Genomic DNA, 20043 nt, shown 5'->3' on the forward strand with positions numbered 1-20043 from the left:
AATATCACACAATTGACAGGGGGAAAAATAAAAGTTGTGTCAGAGTTCAAATACTTAGGCATCATACTAGACTCTAAACTAACTTTTAAATCACAGATAAAAAAGGTCTGCAACAGAGTCAAATTCAATATCGCAAATTTCCGGTTCATAAGATCTAACTTGTCACTTCAGGCAGCAAATATGTTCATGTACAGTATGGTACTGTCTCATATCACTTACTGTCTTACAACCTGGTCACAGGCAAATAAAACAACACTAAAATCTTTAGAGTCACTTTATAAACAGACAATCAAAATTGTGGATAAAAAAACATTTAGGTATCATCATTGTGCCATTTTACAAAAGCATAAGTTCTTAAGTTGGGAAAATGTCATTAAGTATTCAAACCTATGTCTGTTTTATAAAATCATCCATGGTCTGTCTTCTCCCCCACTCAGTCAGTTTGTAAACATCAGAAACACCACACTGAGAGTAACACGAGGGTCGGCCCGAGGAGACTGTGTTGTTCCGTTACGGAAAAGTGCTTTTAGTCAGAGTGCCTTTTCAGTCGTAGCAGCGCAGGAGTGGAACTCTGTCCCTCAGAACATCAGAGAACTCACCACATACACTCTGTTTAAAAAACATCTAAAAATCTGGCTCATATCACATCAAACATGTCAGCACTAATAAGAATATGTATCTTCACTCAACCCAACCTGTTACCACTTGTGTCTCTGTGGTGTTAATGTGTATAATTTTAATTTTTTTTAATTTTTTATTTATTAACATAATGTCTGTATGTTGGTAAACTTGTATTTATCAACATGATATGAGGAGATATATCTATTTTACTGCTTTTTATATTTGCATTGTTCACTGTAATCTTTTTATTGTGTTATTTTAGGTAGACAATTTTAAGATCTGTCCAGGGACAACGGATGAAAAATAGCCTTTTGGCTAATTCTGGTGCATTTGCAGAAATGCTAATTAATGTACACTGTCCCTGTCAAATAAATTAATAAATAAATAAATTAGAGTTGCAGAGTAATAACAAGACAGTTTAATAATGATATGTACACAGGATCATCTTTATTGAAAGTAGTGTCATGAGATACACTGCTGAGAAACACTACTGTTTCTCAGCAGCTACAGAAGAAAGTACTGCATGCACTAAATCACACGCCATAAACAAACCAACCAACGCACACATGTACAAACAAACAAACACAGACATTTTGCATCTGTTTTTTTCTTTTTTAAACCACCCTAGCATTCTTGTCATAGTTATATTTCTGCATATTGAGGCTACAGTATCACATATTATTTACCTTGCCAGAACATTTTCAATTTGGCTACAATTACTGTCAGACAAAACAGAACAATAAGACTGAAAATAAGTTCCACACTCAATCATCCAAACATTCACAGCTCAGTATACAACCATACTGTAGTTCATGTCAGAGGAATAGTTGTTTTCTTTGTGGTTTTGATTGACTAACAGCAAATTGACAAAAAAAAGGCCGTTCACATTTCAAAGCATGGTTTCTATAGGTTATGTAAACACACTCTATGCTAAATGATAATGAAAGGGTTCTCAAGTTCAATGACATTTTTTACCCTTTGCAGAAAGTCAAGTCACTGAAATACTGCAGTATTAGATACTCAGTGTAAAGTCTTGTGATAAGGAACAAAGAGAGAAAGCATAAAGAAAAATAATGTGATAAAGTGCTTCATGCATTTCTGATAAGCATTAAAATGATGAGAAGTGAGGGTCCGTTTGTAACGCTTGAGATTACAGCTCACAATTTATGTAACGTAATAATTTAGTATTTACAGGGTGTCAGTAAAATACTTACTGGGTAACTTTAAGGGACAGATATGGGGAAGAAAGTACAGCGAAAGAAGACAAGATGTTAAAGTATAAGGGGGAAACAACTTTATGTTTAATTGGAAAACAGGACAACAGTGCCAATACTACAATTACATTGTTAGTTATCATTTATTTTAAAATGATAATATATTAACAAAGACTATTTAGTTTGGTGGAATTATATTGTAAAAATAATTTAAATACAAAGTACTTATTATTATAAATATGGTGTGGATTATGTGTCACTAGGCAACAACACTTTAGGCTTTACAGCCATTACAGCTGTAGCTATAAAATAATGATGTGTATGTTTTTAAAAATACTGAAGAACAGTAATGTAGCTTTGGAATCCAGAAACAATTGTTCAAACAAATTCATACATTTCCACTGAGAAAGATACTAGTTTTGTTGAAAAAGATACAGTATAAAGTACAATGTGATGAGCTATTCCCCCCTTTCAGGTGTGTGCACTATGAAAGTCTATATATAAATCATATTTGATGCTTATTATAAAAGTACTTTTATACTATGTTAAATGGCCAGAGTGAGATACTCTGCTAAGAAGAAACAGCCCCTGTTCTCTCAAAATAAACACACATACACACACACACACACACACACACACACACACACACACACACACACACACACACACGTGCATATACAGTCTGTCTACTGTACCCTTGACTCTCTCATCCTGACTGGCTGATCAGGAGGTCACCGAGAGAGTTTAAAGGGTGCTGTGACTAGGGTTGTACAGGGTCAGAACATTTTCAGTAAATTTTCATTAGAAATTAAGCTTGGGAATTTTGGAAGTTTGTGCACAATTTTGTATTCACAAGTATTGGATGCTCATTTAACTAAATTGTAATCATGCAGTGCATTCAGCAGCACACTTTCCCATCACATGTATAGATCATTTGCCAAAGTACTTTTCCCCATTGGATTATTTCTGCTCATGATATAGTAAAAAGTTGGTTTTCTATCTGCATATAAGATGATGAATTTAGCCTAAGCAGATAACCCCTATATTTCCGTTTTATTCCCGTTATTTACCATACATTGCAGGTAATTCCCATGAAAAGTTTCCACTTTGAATAATCCTGGAATTTTGCAACCCTAGGCATGGCCATCAGTGTGTGTGTGTGTGTGTGTGTGTGTGTGTGTGTGTAAGTGTGTGAGCTGACAGTCAATCAACCTATCTGCTCAGATAACTCAGACTGCACCCAAGTAACACAGGATATGTTATAAATCTTGGGGTCAAAGGTCAAACACCTCATTGGCTGAGGCCAATAAATTACTCACTACAATCAGGGCTTTGGTTTCTGAGGTGGTTCATAAAGAACGGTAGGTTTAGTCATCTCCTAAACAAATTCATATTGGAAGGGCAGCTGCACACATGCACACATTTTCCTTCAATGACAAAATGTTGGACATCTGAAATCCAAAACATTCAAAGCACACATCAAAACAAATGCAAACGCTTCACATTCAACAACTGCTGTAAATTAAGATTACATAGCAAATACATAACATTTAAAATAAAGCAAATTATAAATTATATATATTTCTTTTAATTAGCACTAGCAGTATAAAAATAGTTGCTACACAATTCTTTTTTTCCACACTGCCATGCTTTTGGATGACATGGCAATGACTGAATATCTCACAGACGATCCCTGACAGGCAGTTTTTTGTAGGGATAATTTACATCTTAAAATTGTAAAATTGTAAATTCTATTGCATTGTTATACTGTACACTTAACAGTATTTTTTATATTTCTTACTGTCCTTTCTGTTTTTATTCTTTATATGTTAAGTGAGTGTTGTACTTTGAGAGCAAAGATTAACCAGAGTCAAATTCCTTGTTTGTTTATGCAAACCTGGCCAATAAAGCTGATTCTGATTCTGATTCTGATTAAAAGTCTCTCTACTACAACACAGTCAGTCTTTTAAAAACAATCAGGAATATTGTGTTTTGGACTTTACTTGTGGGTCAGACAAAGTTGCTTTTCAGAAACCAGTGCAGTGTACCAAAAGCCAGACATGCTGTGGTGACTGATATTAAACTCTGAATATTTGAGTGTTTTATTTTAAACAATGTTCTAACCAACTTCCTCATTTAACACAATGAAGAACCATTGTGTTAAATGAGGAAGTGTGCTTGGTGAGATAATGCCACTATCAGAGCCATCTGAAGCTTCGACATTGAAAATGTCTTTACGAAAGGTGTGATCTAAAAACTTGCTAGACTGTATATGGATATAGGGGTTATTTGGTTGACTATTTCTCTTAATCTAACAAGAGAAAAACTTTTTATTATGGAATGTAAGTATCTGAAATATATCCTCCAAGGGTACCAAAATACAAAACTGTTGTGTCTTGAAGAGTATTTAGGAGTTAAAGACTGTACTGTATATATAAACTTAATTTCCTTTGTTTAATTTGAGTAAAAAAGGTCAAATGTGAGAAATTGTCTATTGTCTAAATTAAGGCTTGGCCAAGTTTCAACAGTGGCAGGTGTGCGTATGTGTATTTTAGTTTAATGTGTGCTGGTCTACCTACATGGCAACAGTAGTCGACAAAACATTATGGACTATATTGTTACTATGACTACTGACAATCGTTCAAAAATCCAGACATAGAATATGATATTCTATATGGTTCTTATTGTCAACAAATCCCATTAAAAGAAACAAACCAACAATAAAAGTGGTCTCTAAAGCCTGATATAAAGTAGCTTATTTCACTGTGCCAACGGCCTCCGTTGTTCACAAAAAATACATCAATGAACCACACTGCTGCATTGGATTGCATGGCTCTTCCTTACTATGAATATAGCCACTGCAGTTTAGTTTTCCTGCTGCTGTGAAAACTCACTAGAACACCAAATGTGTATTATTCTACAGCTGAAAATAGTCCCAAACAACAATATTTACTCCTGTTTTAGTAGTGCTTGCTAAATAAATTGGAAAATACTGAGCCTTTTAGTACAAATGAAACAATATATTTAAGGCCTGTTTTTTTTGGTTTATGTCTTCAATTGGCTTTAGACTGAGAGCCACAGGCAGGCTGGGCAAGTCGGAAAATACTAAGACAGTAACGCATTGTAGCTTTTAGTCTTTAATGAGATTTGTTGACAATAACAAAAATATTGACTAATACCAACCTTATCCTTACAATTCATTTTAAAGACTGAATTCCCCATTGACTTTGACGTACAGTGCAATTTTAGACTGAAATATTTCATAGTAATGCTCCACTTTCCCTCTTCCTCCACCTCATGTATTTTCCAAGAAAAGCTGAAAACCCAAATCAAAAATCATCATGCACAGTCAAAAGTGTAATTAGTAAAGTGAGCTCAAGTTTCACCTTTTTCATGTTGTTTTCATGTAGTTTAACTTGGAGTTTTCAGATCCATACACGTTTAATAATAGTAATAATTATAAAGACTAACCTCAGCTTGAATGTACTGGTTTTATGTCCACTGTGATACCCTCTCTGAGACTAACAGCACACCCTACTGGCTACCTACTATACTGCAGCTATTCTTTCCCATCTACTATTTATGGTCCCTTTGTTTTCATGAGTGTGTGCAGCAATATTGGTGTCAGCTGCCATTTGAGATGCAGTGCTTGCTATGGATATTACTGAAACCCACATACACCCCACATTATTGTAAAGGAAGGAGAAGGGATTGAAGAGGAGCAAGCAGGGAAAGGAAAAGGGACACGAGAGAGATAGAGGTCTGTTTACAGCAGATGAGGGTGAGAGAGGAAGGGGAGGCTGGGAGGACAGTGATCAGCTGCATGCAGATTTACAGAGGATGCCTCAGAAAAAAACGTCTGCCTGGAAAGAGAGACACACAGAGAAACAGAAAGTAAGAGCAACAGTCAGATTAATTTGAGAGAAACAGGGAGAGCGAGACAGCCGCCAGTGAGTCATTCTAACATTGCCAGAAGGAACATGTCTTGAATCATTTTATTTCTCGTGTCTTCACTGAGAGCTAGCTGTGTTTAGGAGTGGCATGGAACACTCTGGGGCCATATTTACACTTTATAGGATGTAAAATGTGACAGCTCTGTGCAAAACTTGCTTTGCACCATATAACGTAGCACTTCTCAGTCTGCGGGTTGAGTGTTTTATAGAGTGTCAGCACTTTACAAATTACTAGCTTTACCTAAAGAAGAAAATTATACGGGTTTGAATTAAATTACAGCACCGCTTCTGCAAATTAGGTCTTACATTTCCAAATTAATTTACTGATGTAACGGTGACAAGTGGTGTTGAATATTATTAACTTGAACATACATACATGAAAATGTAACCGAATAAAGCCTAGTAAGTAAAAACCCAGAGTCGGTTATGATTTAATTCCCCTTTCTCATATGGGGTCTTTCCCAGAGAAATAATTATATATTACTATATAATCTTTAACCGGCTGGGATTTATAAAAAATAAATAAAGAAGAGTGCCAAGACAGATGCTCAGTGAGTGTAGGTATTTTTAGTGTGGAAGGCCCCACAAATAAAAACTTCTGCACAGCACCTAAGAGCCAAGACACAATAACTTCTAAAGTCATAATGATGTTTCATAAGACAGGGTCTGCTCCATACACAATAAATCTATTGTATAAAAGATTATTATAGACATAGACATTATATTAGAAAAAAAACATCTCTATTGATCCATGCATGAATCCTCTTTAGATCTGCATTTATTCAGGTAATGTTGGATGAGCAGCAGGGCTGTTTTATTTAATGCCCAGGGGTCCGTTTCAACATTCAAACTACAACTCGCAACATTAGGATTATTTCTAATAATCAAAACAAATGTCAAACTTGCGACCCATTCAGGTATGTAGCATGCAGGAGCCCTGTAGGGCTCACAAATTATTTGCAACTTGCAATCAATCATGTGTGGGATTTGTGAGTCTTCATGTAAAGCAGTTCATGAAATAGCTTTTGTGACTTGTTAACTTGAGAATAATGCAAAACCAAATAAAAGGAGCATGGTCACTTCAGGTTAAAACTTAAACCCCTTGCTGTTGTGCTGGTATGACTCACACATCTATAGAACGGCAAGGTCTTCAGCTTTCCATCGGTGCATTTCTCTTTTCATTAGCCGTACAATTGACAGAGATATCCCTGGATGAAGTTCAGGGTCACCGGTAATCTCTAACAACAGTTAAAGTGATACTGAACTTTGGTAGAACCTCGGGTTGTTTCGTTAACTAGCCATCAGTTAGCTAGCATTACAGCATGATATATGCCCAACTCAAGGTAAAGGTTGTCTTCAATTGCTCCTATGAGCAGATATGGTTGGTCTCTCTCTCTATTCACTCCAATTGCTAGCAAAACAGGTCTCTAAATCACACAAGCAAATTCTGCAAACATGTAAAGATGTGAGTTCTGTTGTGTACAATTAATTGCTTATTTATAATTATTAGTAAAGGTACTATTTTCCACCACTCCAGGATTTGTCCTCTCTGTCTCCATGCAGCCATGAGGAGGCTGATAGTAGGATATTACTACATGTTTCACAGCCATCAGACAATACTGATTTGTACTGTTGATTCAGATGTTGTTGTGCTAGCTGCTTCTGTGGTGCAAAGTCTTAAATTAGGTTCAGAACTGGTGAAGAAGCGGTGGATGGAGAAGAGGAGAAAAATGGCTCAATTTTTGATATATACTGTATATATATATAAATTTGTGGCGGATAGTCTGGAGATGAAATTCCCGAAGTTTGGTGTCAATAGAGCCAAAAATGTTTTGCAGCTTTTGCAAAAAGTAAAGTGATGGACTTCAAAATTGCTACTGGGTAAAAGCAGGCACAAGTTTCTGCTCTATTGGGGCTACAGTTTGACTAAGTTGCAACAGTTTGCCCCTTTAGTTGGGCATATATCATGGCTAGTTAGCAAACAACCCAAAGTTCTATCAAAGTTTAGTATCTCTTTAACTGTGGTGACCCTAAACTTAATCCAGCAGTATCTCTATTGTACTGCTGATAAAAAGAGAAATGCATCGATGGAAAGCTGAAGACCTTGCCGCTCTATAGATGTATGTGTGAGTCATTCAAGTTAGACCCTGAATTGGCCATCAACTATTCAAAAGCTTTCAGGTTTTCACAACATTTGGTCATTTATGGATGTAAGTTTAGTACAAATAGAACAATTAAAACTTAAAACTGATGGAGGAAAGCTGCTCAATGTGATCTGTAGCACAAAATGGAGGAGTTGCTCTCTTTTTCTGTGTTCTTACCTGCTCAGGACTATTAGCTGGCTGAGGCCTCCGGCTGCAGGCTGTAGAGTTTGGCTGGGTCCTGATTGTCACAGACGTCAGTTCTGGACACAGAAATCACATTCAGACACATGCTATCCAGCACACCAGAATCCCAGGTGGCCGCATCACCATCACCATCACCAGATTCATCATCAGCAGCAGCATCCACCGCAGCATCAGCAGCAGCAGCAGCAGCAGCAGCAGCAGCAGTAGCGGTGACAGCAACAAGGGGGCAGCGATGGAACAGAGAGACACAGCAGTGAGGGAAGCAAATCAGTGATGTTACACTAAATGGTCTTAAAACCCAGGGGGGGGTCGGTGCATGCAAGGTGAATGTGGCAATTGAATTGAATTACTTCTAGCTCTACTTTTGCCATTAATTCTGAGATTTTTGAGACAGCTGATTATCTCCTATTAAAATATTTCAGGAGCTTCAGTTGAAGCCAAGTTGTTGTTATCCCATCATAGAAGGTCCAAAATGAACCCTCAAGTTAATCAATTACTACACAATCCTACAAAAGTTACATTTGAGAGGTTTCTGCCTGACACTGACAACATGGAAGCCTGCAGTAAGAGAACAACCAATAGCAGCGGGTGTTTTGCAGTGATCAAAGAGGGTGCAGCAGTCTTACCTGTTGTCATTGATATCTGTGGTGTTTCCTGTGGACAGAAAGAGGTGCATAAGGAGGCAGGCAGGTGCACGGTGAGAGGGTTGTGGTGGTGTGTAAATTAGAGAAGAAGTGGGTCACAGACACATTTGGGATTAATTGAAACGGCTTTGGAACAAGCAGCTGCATAATATGTTAGTTCTCAATCAACAAGTCCTCATTCACAAATGCCTAAACAGGCATTTAGGCATTTGTGAATGAGGATTGGGTCATTTAAAAAAAAGACCCATGATCTGCATTTTACTGATCTTGTGACTCAGCTCTGAGAAGACACAGTAGCAGCAGCACATTTTACAAGTAACTGAAACTACTGTATGTGGTTAAGGTGAGAGACAGATGGTGGTCATGGCCATTCAATTACTGTTCACATATGGTTACATTTGTACAAGTAAAATATTTTTTTTAAGTTTAGAAAAGGATGGTGGTGATGGTTTCAAGAAACCAACGTTGACTGTTTGTTGGAGTCTTTGTACCCTTTGTAACCAACAATCCACCACCACCTTCTGAAGAGCTTTCTCAGTGAATTTATGATACTAAACATAGGCAATTTCACATTTGAACAAATGACCAATGCTGTTATTATTCTAGAGATGTTTTTATTTGCACGACTGCCAGAGCTTGCTTGTCAGAAAAATGTAAACGTGATTCATTTTATACTGTTTGAATAAACAACCAATTCTGTGTTTCTGATTAGGACAGTCATTATACTACCATCACAGCTAATAATAGCTCTCCCACCCAGAAAAACATTGTTGCATAAAAGCACAAGGCCCATAACAACTGTCCTCACAGGTCGACCAACAGTGCCATACAACAAAAACTGGACCTTTATGATGGCTCAATTTATAGTTCCTGGATCATTACATTCTGTGGATTATCTGCATGAATATTCCAGGTTTTTTAATGACAAGTGCGATGTCAAATGTCCTCCTACTCCTAGCAGCTACTGTCGAACTACAATCCTTGGAGGTCTCTGCTTTCCCTGAACCACCCTGACAGGGATTAATCTCACAAAATATTTCCATGGCTTTTTATGTGGCACAACATATTGACCAGATGTATCAAGATGTTTCAGCCGTTTCTCAATGTCCAGATATTAGGAAGTATATGTGCATTTATTTAATGTTAAGTTTACTTAATTTGTGTGCTTCAGTTTGATAAATTGGCTATTATCAAGGAGCCTCATGCTTGACTGGATTATAAGGCTGCTCAGTTTAATCTCTTAGAAAAAAGGTTTGGCAAAAATCTTACCCTAACAGGAGCTGTCAAGGCTACACCTCAACAGACTCAAAGTACATAAAAAAGTAAGATATTCGGGGTCCAGGCCTTGCAGAAATATTTGGTTTGCATTTCACACTTTCCCATAAGCTCTTATTTAAATTCATGACACTGAGTAGAATTATATCCCAGAGTTAAAATTACTATTAATGGATCAGAAGTAAATTTACCTTGGAGTTTGACTTCAGAATACATTACAGGGCATAAAAAACCTTCATTCCAAAAATGCCATATGTACATTTTGGGGGAAAATACTAAATAAAATATTGAAAATGAAATAAAACTGAATAAAAAAAAAATAAATAAAAAGGTTTCAAACTAATATTATCCTTAACAGTTCAACTATTTACAAATCTCTTGAAGCGACTCATAGCATCTGAACAGCTGCTTGTATTAAACGAGTATTTTTGTGCCAAAAAGAGACAAATATCAGTATTTTTCTCAGTATGTTCTTGTTGGCAGCGTTAAAAACACGTTCATCACATCATGGGAAGCAAAAACTAAAGCCAGCATGATTACATTTTTTAAGGGGTTCTCTGGAAAACATCACTGATATCTGCTATTTAATAAAAGGCAGGTACTGTCGCAACAGATTGATATACTGGCTTTGTGACCCAGTTTCTGACTTTTATTGATATTCCTGGAGAATCGAAGAGGTGTGGTGTTGTTAGTCTACAAGTCTACAACTGTCATCACTGGGTCAGAGGCTGAGGTGGGCACTAAGCCTGTCTGCCCGGCTATCTGTCTGGCTGAGTAATGACACTGCAAGCCTAATCTATCTCCTCCAGACTCTGCTGCTGATGAGAGCAGACACACAAACATGGAGGTGCAGTAAAGCCTCAAGTAGCAGCAGCAGTATCATGTAATAAACTAAGAGAATTTCCTTAGTGAATTTTTAAGATGGGGCTATATTCCATAAATTTATAGAAGTTTTATCAAAGAGCCGATGACCTATATGAAACCCTTCTCCACACTCACCAATGGCTCTGAATAACAGTTAAGACTGTTAAAGCAGCAGGGCAATCACTGTAAACCTGTTTTACAGCCACCATTCTGTAAGACTATATAAAACAACATTCAAACATAACAGCCGGTATGATAGTATAATGGCAACCACTAAAAAATAAGAGGTCATAATAACAAGGGAATTTATCTAATTTATGATCTTGATTATAATATTTCAAATGATCTTAACAGGCGTCATCTGAACAGGGCTCACCATTTTCTGAATCAAGCATCTCTGCAGTGTTCTTGTCTCCTTGGCTCTGTGGTTCAGCTGGAAGGCTACAAACAAGGAGAAAGAGATGATTATGCAAATGCACCTGTGGGATTTGTGTTTCAAAATCTTGATCTCTAGATCGATATGGTCTTTAAGTAAAAAAAAAAAAAAAAGTTATTAAAAAAATAACCCAAGTGCTCACTCAGCCACTAAATAATAAATCAATGTCAAAACAGATTAAAACTAAATGTGTGTGCTATGCATACATCTACACTACACTGTAGAAAGCTTGACTGTCTAAGCTTTTTAAAAGCAGTGCCAGGGCACAGATTATTTGATAATGCTGTACAATTGTTGTTAAAAATATATATATATATATATTGTTGATCTTAGCAAAAGTAGTTTGACAAAATAATCTTGACTCCTGATCCACTTTCTAGCTGTTTCTGGACAATGCATTCTCAGGTTCTGGAGCATTTAACTGCATTTCACAGTCTTCATCAGCAGATTGTTTTCATGACAACTGTACTGCTGTTGAAAGCTCCCTGAAAATGCTAGTAAGTAGATCTTGAGTTTAGTAGCCTATTATGTACAAAGTTGCGGTGTTATCCATTATGTTATTGATTGTGGATTTACTCACATGTCCTGAGCGTTGTTGTCGTGCGATTCATTGTTTTGGGAGTCAAGGTGTTTGGTGGGGCTGTTCTGTTTGGAGTTGGTCTCGGGTAACCTGGGCTCACCCTCTGGTGTTGCAGGAGCAGCAGGAGCAGCAGCATGTTGGTTGTTGCTGTTGTGGAAATCAGCTTTGTAGAAGGCAATGGGGTGATCACCGTTGCCTCGGATGAAGAAAGGATTTGTGGGAGAGCATGCTGAGTAGTGGCCAGCACGCACAGGCTTGGCTGTTAAGGATAAAACAGAATTGATCGATTAATCTATTCATCCATTAAAAAGACAAAAACATCATATTTATACTGCCCTGTCTTAAAATGGAGTACACTGCTTTTCTAATAAATTGTATTTATCTCAAAAGATCTCATTGTATAAATTCTTACATGCAAAATATTCCAGCCACATCACACCTATTCAAGTATTGTAGCATTTTGCTATAATCTTTAATACTGTCATTACTAACACATATTGTTGAATTTAGTTTTTAGTAACAGTTATGTGTTCCACAATGGTGAACCCAAGTGGTGATGCAAATTCAACAATAGATGTTGCCTGTAAGGAAATCACACAGCAGAGACATGAAAGGGATGGTTGCACCATGCCAAAATGATTTTTCTCACATTTGCAAAGGCAAATATCAGATATGAAGCAGATTATTGGTGTGGCCAGATAGTGAAGTGTGTTTACGTGTGCAACATAATTTCAGTGGACTCATATTGACACATTTACATAGACATATGCTGCCTTTGTTTTAGCAATGAGGACGCATTGAAATGCACTGGCTGAATTCACTTAATTTCAACATATGAGTTGGGGCTATTTGCAGGTGTTGTGCTGCACAGTATAAACTACTGTGGTGATTGAACTTATTGTTTTGAGAAGAACTAAAAAAAAAAACATACTCGCATACACGTTACATGTATATAAACTTAAATGGAAGGGCTTGTAGACATAAAAGCAGTTGTCTGTGTGATTTGATTGCAGACAGAATTAGATTCAATTCAGCTTCATTGTCATTCCACAGACTACAAGTACTGAGACAACAAAATGCAGTTGTGAGAATTATAAGGAAGCTATTAATGTCCTAAACAGGAATGTAATTGTAACACTGGAATATTGCATGTTATCATGCTAAAATCCGCAGATCAAATATTAATGGATGGATGCAATGAATCACTGCCTACCTACAGATTAGAAGACCATTTTATCTGATTACATAGCTTTTACTGAAATGACACACGCAGCCACATGTGTTACCTATCTGTGCAGCATGGGGCCGGCGGAAGGGATTGCGAGCCCTCATCACATCTTTGATACGCTCCACCTCCTGCTGGTAGCGGTGGCGGTCCTTCATGGCTCCTTCCTTCGCCTCCTTCAGCGCACCCTCCAGCGCCTTAACTCGCTCAGCTGTAGACCGAAGACGTTTCTCCAGTTTTGGAAGCTCACAGCGAAGATCTGCATTGTCACGTACCAGCTGTCACACACACACACACACACACACACACACACACACACACACACACACACACACACAGTAAGCCCAGGCATTGACTGTACATGTCAGTGACCATGGAATATATCATCTTAAAGACTTAAATAAAAAATATATTGATGAGATGCAATATTTAAAGGAAGTTAGTAATATTGATGGTAATGTTTTCTCTAGAAAGTTATTTTTTTCTGTCAGGGATAACATATATATATATATATATATATATATATATATATATATATATATATATATATATATATATATATGTATAACTTGTGTCCCTTTAACATTGCTATGTACCATTTTAAAACCTGTGCATGAGGTTTCACTCTTGTTTGTTTTGAAGACAAAGAGTAAGAAAGTGATTTTTTCTTTTTTTTCTAATTTCATTTGTTCAGCCACTTCTACTGGTAAAGCATTGTTAGGGATCCAACCAGAGGAGTGTCCAGTTTGACCTGCCTATACTGACTTTTATGTTGAGGAAACATGCTTAACAGCTACCACAAAATTGAAGGCTAGCTCACCTGAAAAATACGGTAAACTCACTTTGCACCAAACTGCCAGCTAGCTACTTTGAGTTAACATTAGTTAAACACAGAGAATCTGCTGCTATGTAATCATCCAAACTAATCCCCATTCTGCAGAGATATTGAGGGCTTAGCGAGCAGGCATGGATTCAAGAATTCAATAGACCTACCTGAGGTTTTATTTGGTGGTGAGTCATTTTAAAGAAAGAAAACAAAAACCTGGAGGCAGGTCTTTCACAGGAGGTGTGTGATAGACAGGCAGACATTACTAAATCTGTACAAGGGCAGAGAACCTCATACATAGCTCCAGTGCACTGTCCACTGTCTGTCTTTGGGAGTCTTATCACTTTCCACTGGGAGCTTGCTGATTTATGACCATGACTTTCATCTTCCATTCCCACAGTATCAGCAGGTGGTGGATGGGATGGAGTTTCCCAGCAGTCACTTTAGGATTGGTTTTCTGCCTGACACTGCTGCAGTGCAGCTCTCACCAATCTGCCTGCATGAGTATATGTGTCATTTAGTACAACGTTTAGCACATCAACACTCAGTCTACTTCTGTAGTCCATTTAGGAATATTAAAAGAAAGGTGTGAAGTGTGTGTGTTGGCTAATCATTTTGAGCACGAGGTTGCTTTCGAAAGTTTTTGCGCATCAGCTAGCAAAACGGGGAAAAACTGAGCATATTTGTATGCACCTGCATTAGAAATTAATTTGTGTTAATGAAATTTGAGTAACTATTTTATGCTGTGTGCCTTCCTTTTCCTGAAGACAGCATGGTTTAACAGCTCCTGCTGCTCTGTTTTCAAGGAGACTGTCATGTGAAGTTGCAGTAGTAAGATGATTGATGATACTAGCGTTACTTTTGCCCATAGGAGAACAATGACAGCAGTGCACACTGCTCTGTATTTTAATTTGACTCGCTCTTTTTGTCCTCCTTACATATTCTATCCAACAAAGAGGTTTCTGCTAAGAGGTTTTGCTGTGCCACGGCACAGTGATAATGAGACTTCCAGGCCAAGGGAAACCAAATGATTTGTCCTAATTTTTAAAGAAATGGTGGATGGGTAAAATGTTATTTTCTGTCTCCTTTACCATAATTTATAGTTTTATATCTGCTGCTCATTGTTACCTGTTTGTGAACTTTTGTAAGCTGGTCCAGGTTGTTTTCAAGAAAGGAAATCTTCTGTTTCTGGGTCATATATCCCCCACTATCATCAGGCTCCATCTGTGCACTCTGTTGACAGACAGCAATGGAGATCTTTTAGTGTATCTGTCATCGCAAATACTACAGTTTCAAAACTGTAATTTGCATACAGTCTAGGTAGAGCCACATGGTTATATGTGGGGAAATAAAGATTTTAAGTGTAATATTGTTAAGCGTGTTGTGTGTAGTTGAGTTGTGTCTTGCTTACCTTTCTAACTCGAGATGTGAGGTCTTGAACAAAAAGCTTGCGGAGGTTGTGCAGGGTGTAGAGCTCACGAGCCTTCAGTATGAAGGTAGAGGGGAAATAGTGCAGTTAAAGCAGTTAGAGAGTATTTAGTGGATCAGTAGCCTCTGAGGGAGCCAAGTGAATCGTGACAGCAAATAATGACTTACAACAGTCTCCTCCAGCCCTTTGAGGTCCCGTTTTGACTGTTCATGCCGCTCATGGAGAAATCTATAGATAGACAGGTAGATAGTCAGACAGATTTTTACCTCAAATGAGTACCACGTTCTTGACCGAATAATTCATGAATAAAGAACAAACGCTGCCCCAACATGGGATGTTTCCCATCTGCCATCTGATGCAATACGCTGCTAAGGTCAGTGCAGAAAGAGGGCCTATTAGCAGCCAGCTGCTTCCTTATCGCAAAACTCCATAATGGAGATGCAATGAGTTACACAGAAAAAAAGAAACAAAGAGAGAAAGAGGCAAAGAGAGAGTAAAAGGGTTCATTTTAGCCACAAACTGTATGACATATACTGTAAATAAGATGAAAGAGCTGCAGAGCAAGAGGTAAACAAATAGACAAAGGGAAGAGAAATGACAGAGAGAAATGGAAGACGTGAATCAAAAGAGGCAGCTCGCCCCTGGGCCTCCATATGGTGTGTATATAAGTGTTTGAAAGCTGGCCAGGACAGTAAAGCAGAGACTCACGTCAGTTCCTCCAGCTGCCGGGTCTTGTGATGCTCTTGGCTCCTGAGACGTTCAAAGTCACAGTGCAGTTGCTCCAACTCCAGCTGCTGCTTCTGGTTACAACTGAAAAGGTGAATAATGGCTCACTCAGGGATTCAATGGATAGGTTCAAAATGTTTTAATAGAATTTAACTTGTTTCTCTCTCCTAAAGGAAGTCAAAGAATTTAGCGTGTTGGTGAAATATCTGTAATACAATGAATGCAATCTGGAAATATAGGTCAGCTCCACAAAATCACATTTGGAATGTGACTTTATGAATGTCAAGTGCATCATCAGGTAAAAACTGCCAAGGTACAGATATATCCTGTTTTTAAAACAAAAGTGGCATTTCATTTGGTTTGTTCTCCTGTTCTGATCATTAAATCTGGAACATTTATTGTATATACCCACTTTTCCTGCTCTGCTTCAAGGATCTGAAGGGCTAAACTGCTCCTATTAGCTTTCTACCCCACTGGCATCCCTCCATCAATCCATTTTTCAAGCTGCTTATCCAAATCACGTCATGCTAGCAGGACAACCAGAGCAGCCCCAAATGTGTTTTCATTCAGAAAATCTCTACAGCTGCTCCTTGGGTGTTAGCAGACACTGCCCAGGCCTGCTGGGAAATGTACTTTAGTTCCTTAAGAGGGTCTGCCCTGCAATCTGCTCCTAGACGGTCATGTCTGGTACAGAACGTCTTCCTAATGAGGAACCTGAAAGGGCATGTTTTCAAGGAGCCCAAACAAGCCCAGTAGCTCCGTACAGTGGGGTTCATCAGCAACTTGGCGCTAAAGTCCTCCCACGCTGCAGTTTCCTCAACATATCAGCCACCCACACATATTGAATTCAGCCCCTTATGCAGCTAGATCGGGGCTTAAGACTTTTTTGAGAACTCAACTACTGAGACGATGTATCCCCAATTTTAGCATTTCCACACTGCTTATGAGGATAGAATTGAATTTCAGATTTGAGCCCACAGACAGCTGAAAGAGTGGGTAAGTTGTCTGCTTCTGGAACCATGTACGACCTGCACTGTATGGTGCCACACAGTCCAGTCTCAAAGACAGAAGTAAATATGCTTTCTCCATGACATTTTTCTGTCCTTGATTGATTGATATCTTTTACTCATGTACAAGTTAAGTTAAGTTCTAAAGTCCGAAGTGGACTCTTGATTTAGAAAGCCTGATTTAGTATATCGGAAAAGGTTAATAATTATAAATAAGCACTGACTCAGTTAAGTCATCGATGATCTTCTGCTTCTCATTCATCTCGTCTCGTAGGCGGCCAAGCTGTTTGCTGTGCGACTCACGGTGTGACTCCATCTGCTGCTCCAGAGCCCTCTGAGGTATGGGCAACAAGAGGGGGTGAGAGACATACATATACAGTATAATAAGAGAGAGAGAGAGAGAGAGAGAGAGAGAGAGAGAGAGTTCCAAGGGGTGGAAACAAAAGGAAAACTAAATGATTAAATAACGAGAGAATAGAATTACACACACCGGTGCACATGTGGACATAAAAAGGCCACCTGGGCATTAAACACACACACACGCAGAGCAGGTTGTGTCATACGCTGCTACTGAGTATGAAGTGAGACAAGGATATTGAAACTGGTATGTGTCAAACACACTGACATGCAGAAACAAACCTCATGAACATGTGCACAAATACAGCACAGGGCAGATAATAAAAAAAACAAATACTGCCAACCATACAGGTGTTGCATGTTTACTTACAGGCTGGATTACCAGCTGGGCAACGGAGACAGGAGACATTCAGAATTTGCACCACTAAAGTACAACATGAACTGGATCCTGCACTCCCTTATCTGAAAAGGGGCCTTGTTGTGTATCAAAATATAATTCTAACACCTTTATTATTTCAGATTATATTGTGCACATGGTACATTTTCCTAAATAAAGTTGTGTTTCATCAAGTTACTACAAACTAACTGACATACAGAAAACCAGAAGCCTGGTAGTATTCCAGTATACTGGTGTGTTTCTTTGCAAAATACAATAAAGCTGCTGGCTTTAGTGCACTGTGTGCACCAGGAGCTTGGAGGTAACAAAGGCCCAGTAGCAAATGTTTGACCTGGGGCCCCCAAACAGGTTAAACCGGGCATCTTACTGCTAAAACGATTTGTCAGTTAATTGATAAATCAATCAACAGATTTAAATCATATTATTATTATTATTATTATTATTATTATTATTATTATTATTATTATTATTAAGTCATTTATCAATGAAAAATACCTAACATTGTTTTCAGCATCTCAAATGTGAGGATTTGCTTCTTTTCTCTATTTTGTTTCACTGTAAATGAAATATTTTTGGATTTTGGACTGTTGCCTTGACATAAGGTATTTCAAGATCTAGCAGTAGGCTCTGGGAAACTGTGATGGACATATCTTTTGTAATTTTTCTGACATTAAAGGAATAGTTCAACATTATGGGAAATATACTTATTTGCTTTCTTGCCAAAAGTTAGATGACAAAATTAATACTTAGCATAAACACTGGAAACAGGGGGAAAGTGTTAGCCTGCATGGCTCTGTCCAAAGGTAACAAAATATGTCTACCAGCACCTCTTAAGTTCACTAATTAACACTTAATATCATGCTTGATTAAAATGTCAAATTGGCTGGGACAAAGTTGCGAGGCAACGAGCGAAGAAGACTCCAGGAAGTCACGCGTCCCGTCCAATAAACAGTTAGGCACATAAACCTCTCTGTTAAACAGCAAATTTTACGTTACAATTTTGTTACCTCGGATTGAACCAGGCTAACGGTTTCCAGTCTTTATGCTAAGCTAAGCTAACTGGCTGCTGACTCCAGCTTCATATTTATCATACAGATGTGTGAGTGGCATGGATCTTCTCATCATGGGGAAAATAAGCAAATAAGCATATTTCCCAAAATCTCAAACACTCTTTTAAAACAAGTTGACAGATTCATCTATAATGGTAAATAACTGTTAGTTGCAGCCCTCATGACCAGACTCATGATCTGATGTACGAGCACAGACGCGGTATGCTGCTGACACATGAATGCACACAAGACACACACACACACACACACACACACACACACACACACACAAACTCACTCACACACATCTGCACACCTGAGTGCTAAGGCTGTGTGAGAAACTCGCTGTAGTCATGGTTACCTTTATATAACAGGAATCCTGGACAGACGACATATTCTCCCCGATGGTCACCTGTGACATGCTCTCTGAAACAAACACACAAATTTAAGAGAATGGCAGAGACAGAGATAGAGAGAGAAAAACAAGTGGAAGAGAAAAGCAGACAGTGAAAGACAACGATGTAGATGAAAGAAGTGACAGTGACCTGACTTTGACACCACAGTAGTACCATCGCTCCATGTTGACAGCGAGGTCAGTGTGATCTAAATCATGCCTCAGGTGTAATAATATCTATTATTGAAAATGACAGCTATTATGTCAGGCTGATCTGATCTGTTATTAACTCACTGCTGTTCCTGGTGTCTGATGATGAACTTATCGAGCTCTCTACCTCGCAGCATGCTGTGTGATCAACACGACTTGCAGCACTTTGTATTTATTTACTTCTGTAATGACTCTGGGACCGCTTGGCTCGGGTGTGGAGTAAGTCCAAAATTGATTTCCTTGCCCTAAAATCCTTCGGTTATTTAATGCAGTTCTGTGGCAACTCCTCAGGAAGAGTGACTTGAGAATTGTATCCTGGGAGTTTCTGCAGTTAGATGGACCTCGCACAAATTTCAAACGTACCATTAATCTATATGTGCTGGTGCTGTAAATATCTTTGGGAGCCTAAGCTGTCGGTCAGTGTTTACCCTGGTTTTTCTTATTCTTGACAGGACAAAAAGACCTCTGGCACAGACTAAAACTCTCAA

The 20043-nt window shown here is 38.3% G+C and overlaps 1 protein-coding gene and 1 long non-coding RNA gene across 5 annotated transcripts in view; both read right to left on the bottom strand.

Annotated features, from left to right (window-relative positions):
- Positions 1 to 1016: 1016 nt before the first annotated feature.
- Positions 1017 to 2584, bottom strand: LOC116051367. Its single transcript, XR_004105335.2, has 2 exons — positions 2250 to 2584; positions 1017 to 2190 (listed from the first exon to the last, which is right to left on the bottom strand). It is a non-coding gene; the product is annotated as an uncharacterized LOC116051367 (long non-coding RNA).
- A 2113-nt stretch (positions 2585 to 4697) lies between these two features.
- The window catches only part of kif5ab (kinesin family member 5A, b), a 62476-nt gene continuing 47130 nt past the window's right edge, over positions 4698 to 20043 (bottom strand). Inside the window, exons 18-29 of one of the 4 annotated variants that reach the window (XM_031301716.2) lie at positions 19313 to 19377; positions 17373 to 17482; positions 16124 to 16225; positions 15583 to 15643; positions 15398 to 15469; positions 15115 to 15219; positions 13222 to 13438; positions 11936 to 12194; positions 11296 to 11360; positions 8763 to 8790; positions 8110 to 8170; positions 4698 to 5694 (exon numbers count right to left, since the gene is read on the bottom strand). In XM_031301716.2, the coding sequence (XP_031157576.1) occupies positions 5602 to 5694; positions 8110 to 8170; positions 8763 to 8790; positions 11296 to 11360; positions 11936 to 12194; positions 13222 to 13438; positions 15115 to 15219; positions 15398 to 15469; positions 15583 to 15643; positions 16124 to 16225; positions 17373 to 17482; positions 19313 to 19377 (1238 nt within the window). In that variant the 3' untranslated portion in view covers positions 4698 to 5601. Of the gene's footprint in view, positions 5699 to 8109; positions 8223 to 8762; positions 8791 to 11295; positions 11361 to 11935; positions 12195 to 13221; positions 13439 to 15114; positions 15220 to 15397; positions 15470 to 15582; positions 15644 to 16123; positions 16226 to 17372; positions 17483 to 19312; positions 19378 to 20043 lie in introns of all 4 variants that reach the window. The other 3 variants (XM_031301715.2, XM_031301714.2, XM_036002661.1) reach the window with 3 other exon arrangements.

The sequence above is a fragment of the Sander lucioperca genome, chromosome 6, assembly GCF_008315115.2.
Source record: "Sander lucioperca isolate FBNREF2018 chromosome 6, SLUC_FBN_1.2, whole genome shotgun sequence".
In the NCBI taxonomy this organism is placed as follows: domain Eukaryota; kingdom Metazoa; phylum Chordata; class Actinopteri; order Perciformes; family Percidae; genus Sander; species Sander lucioperca.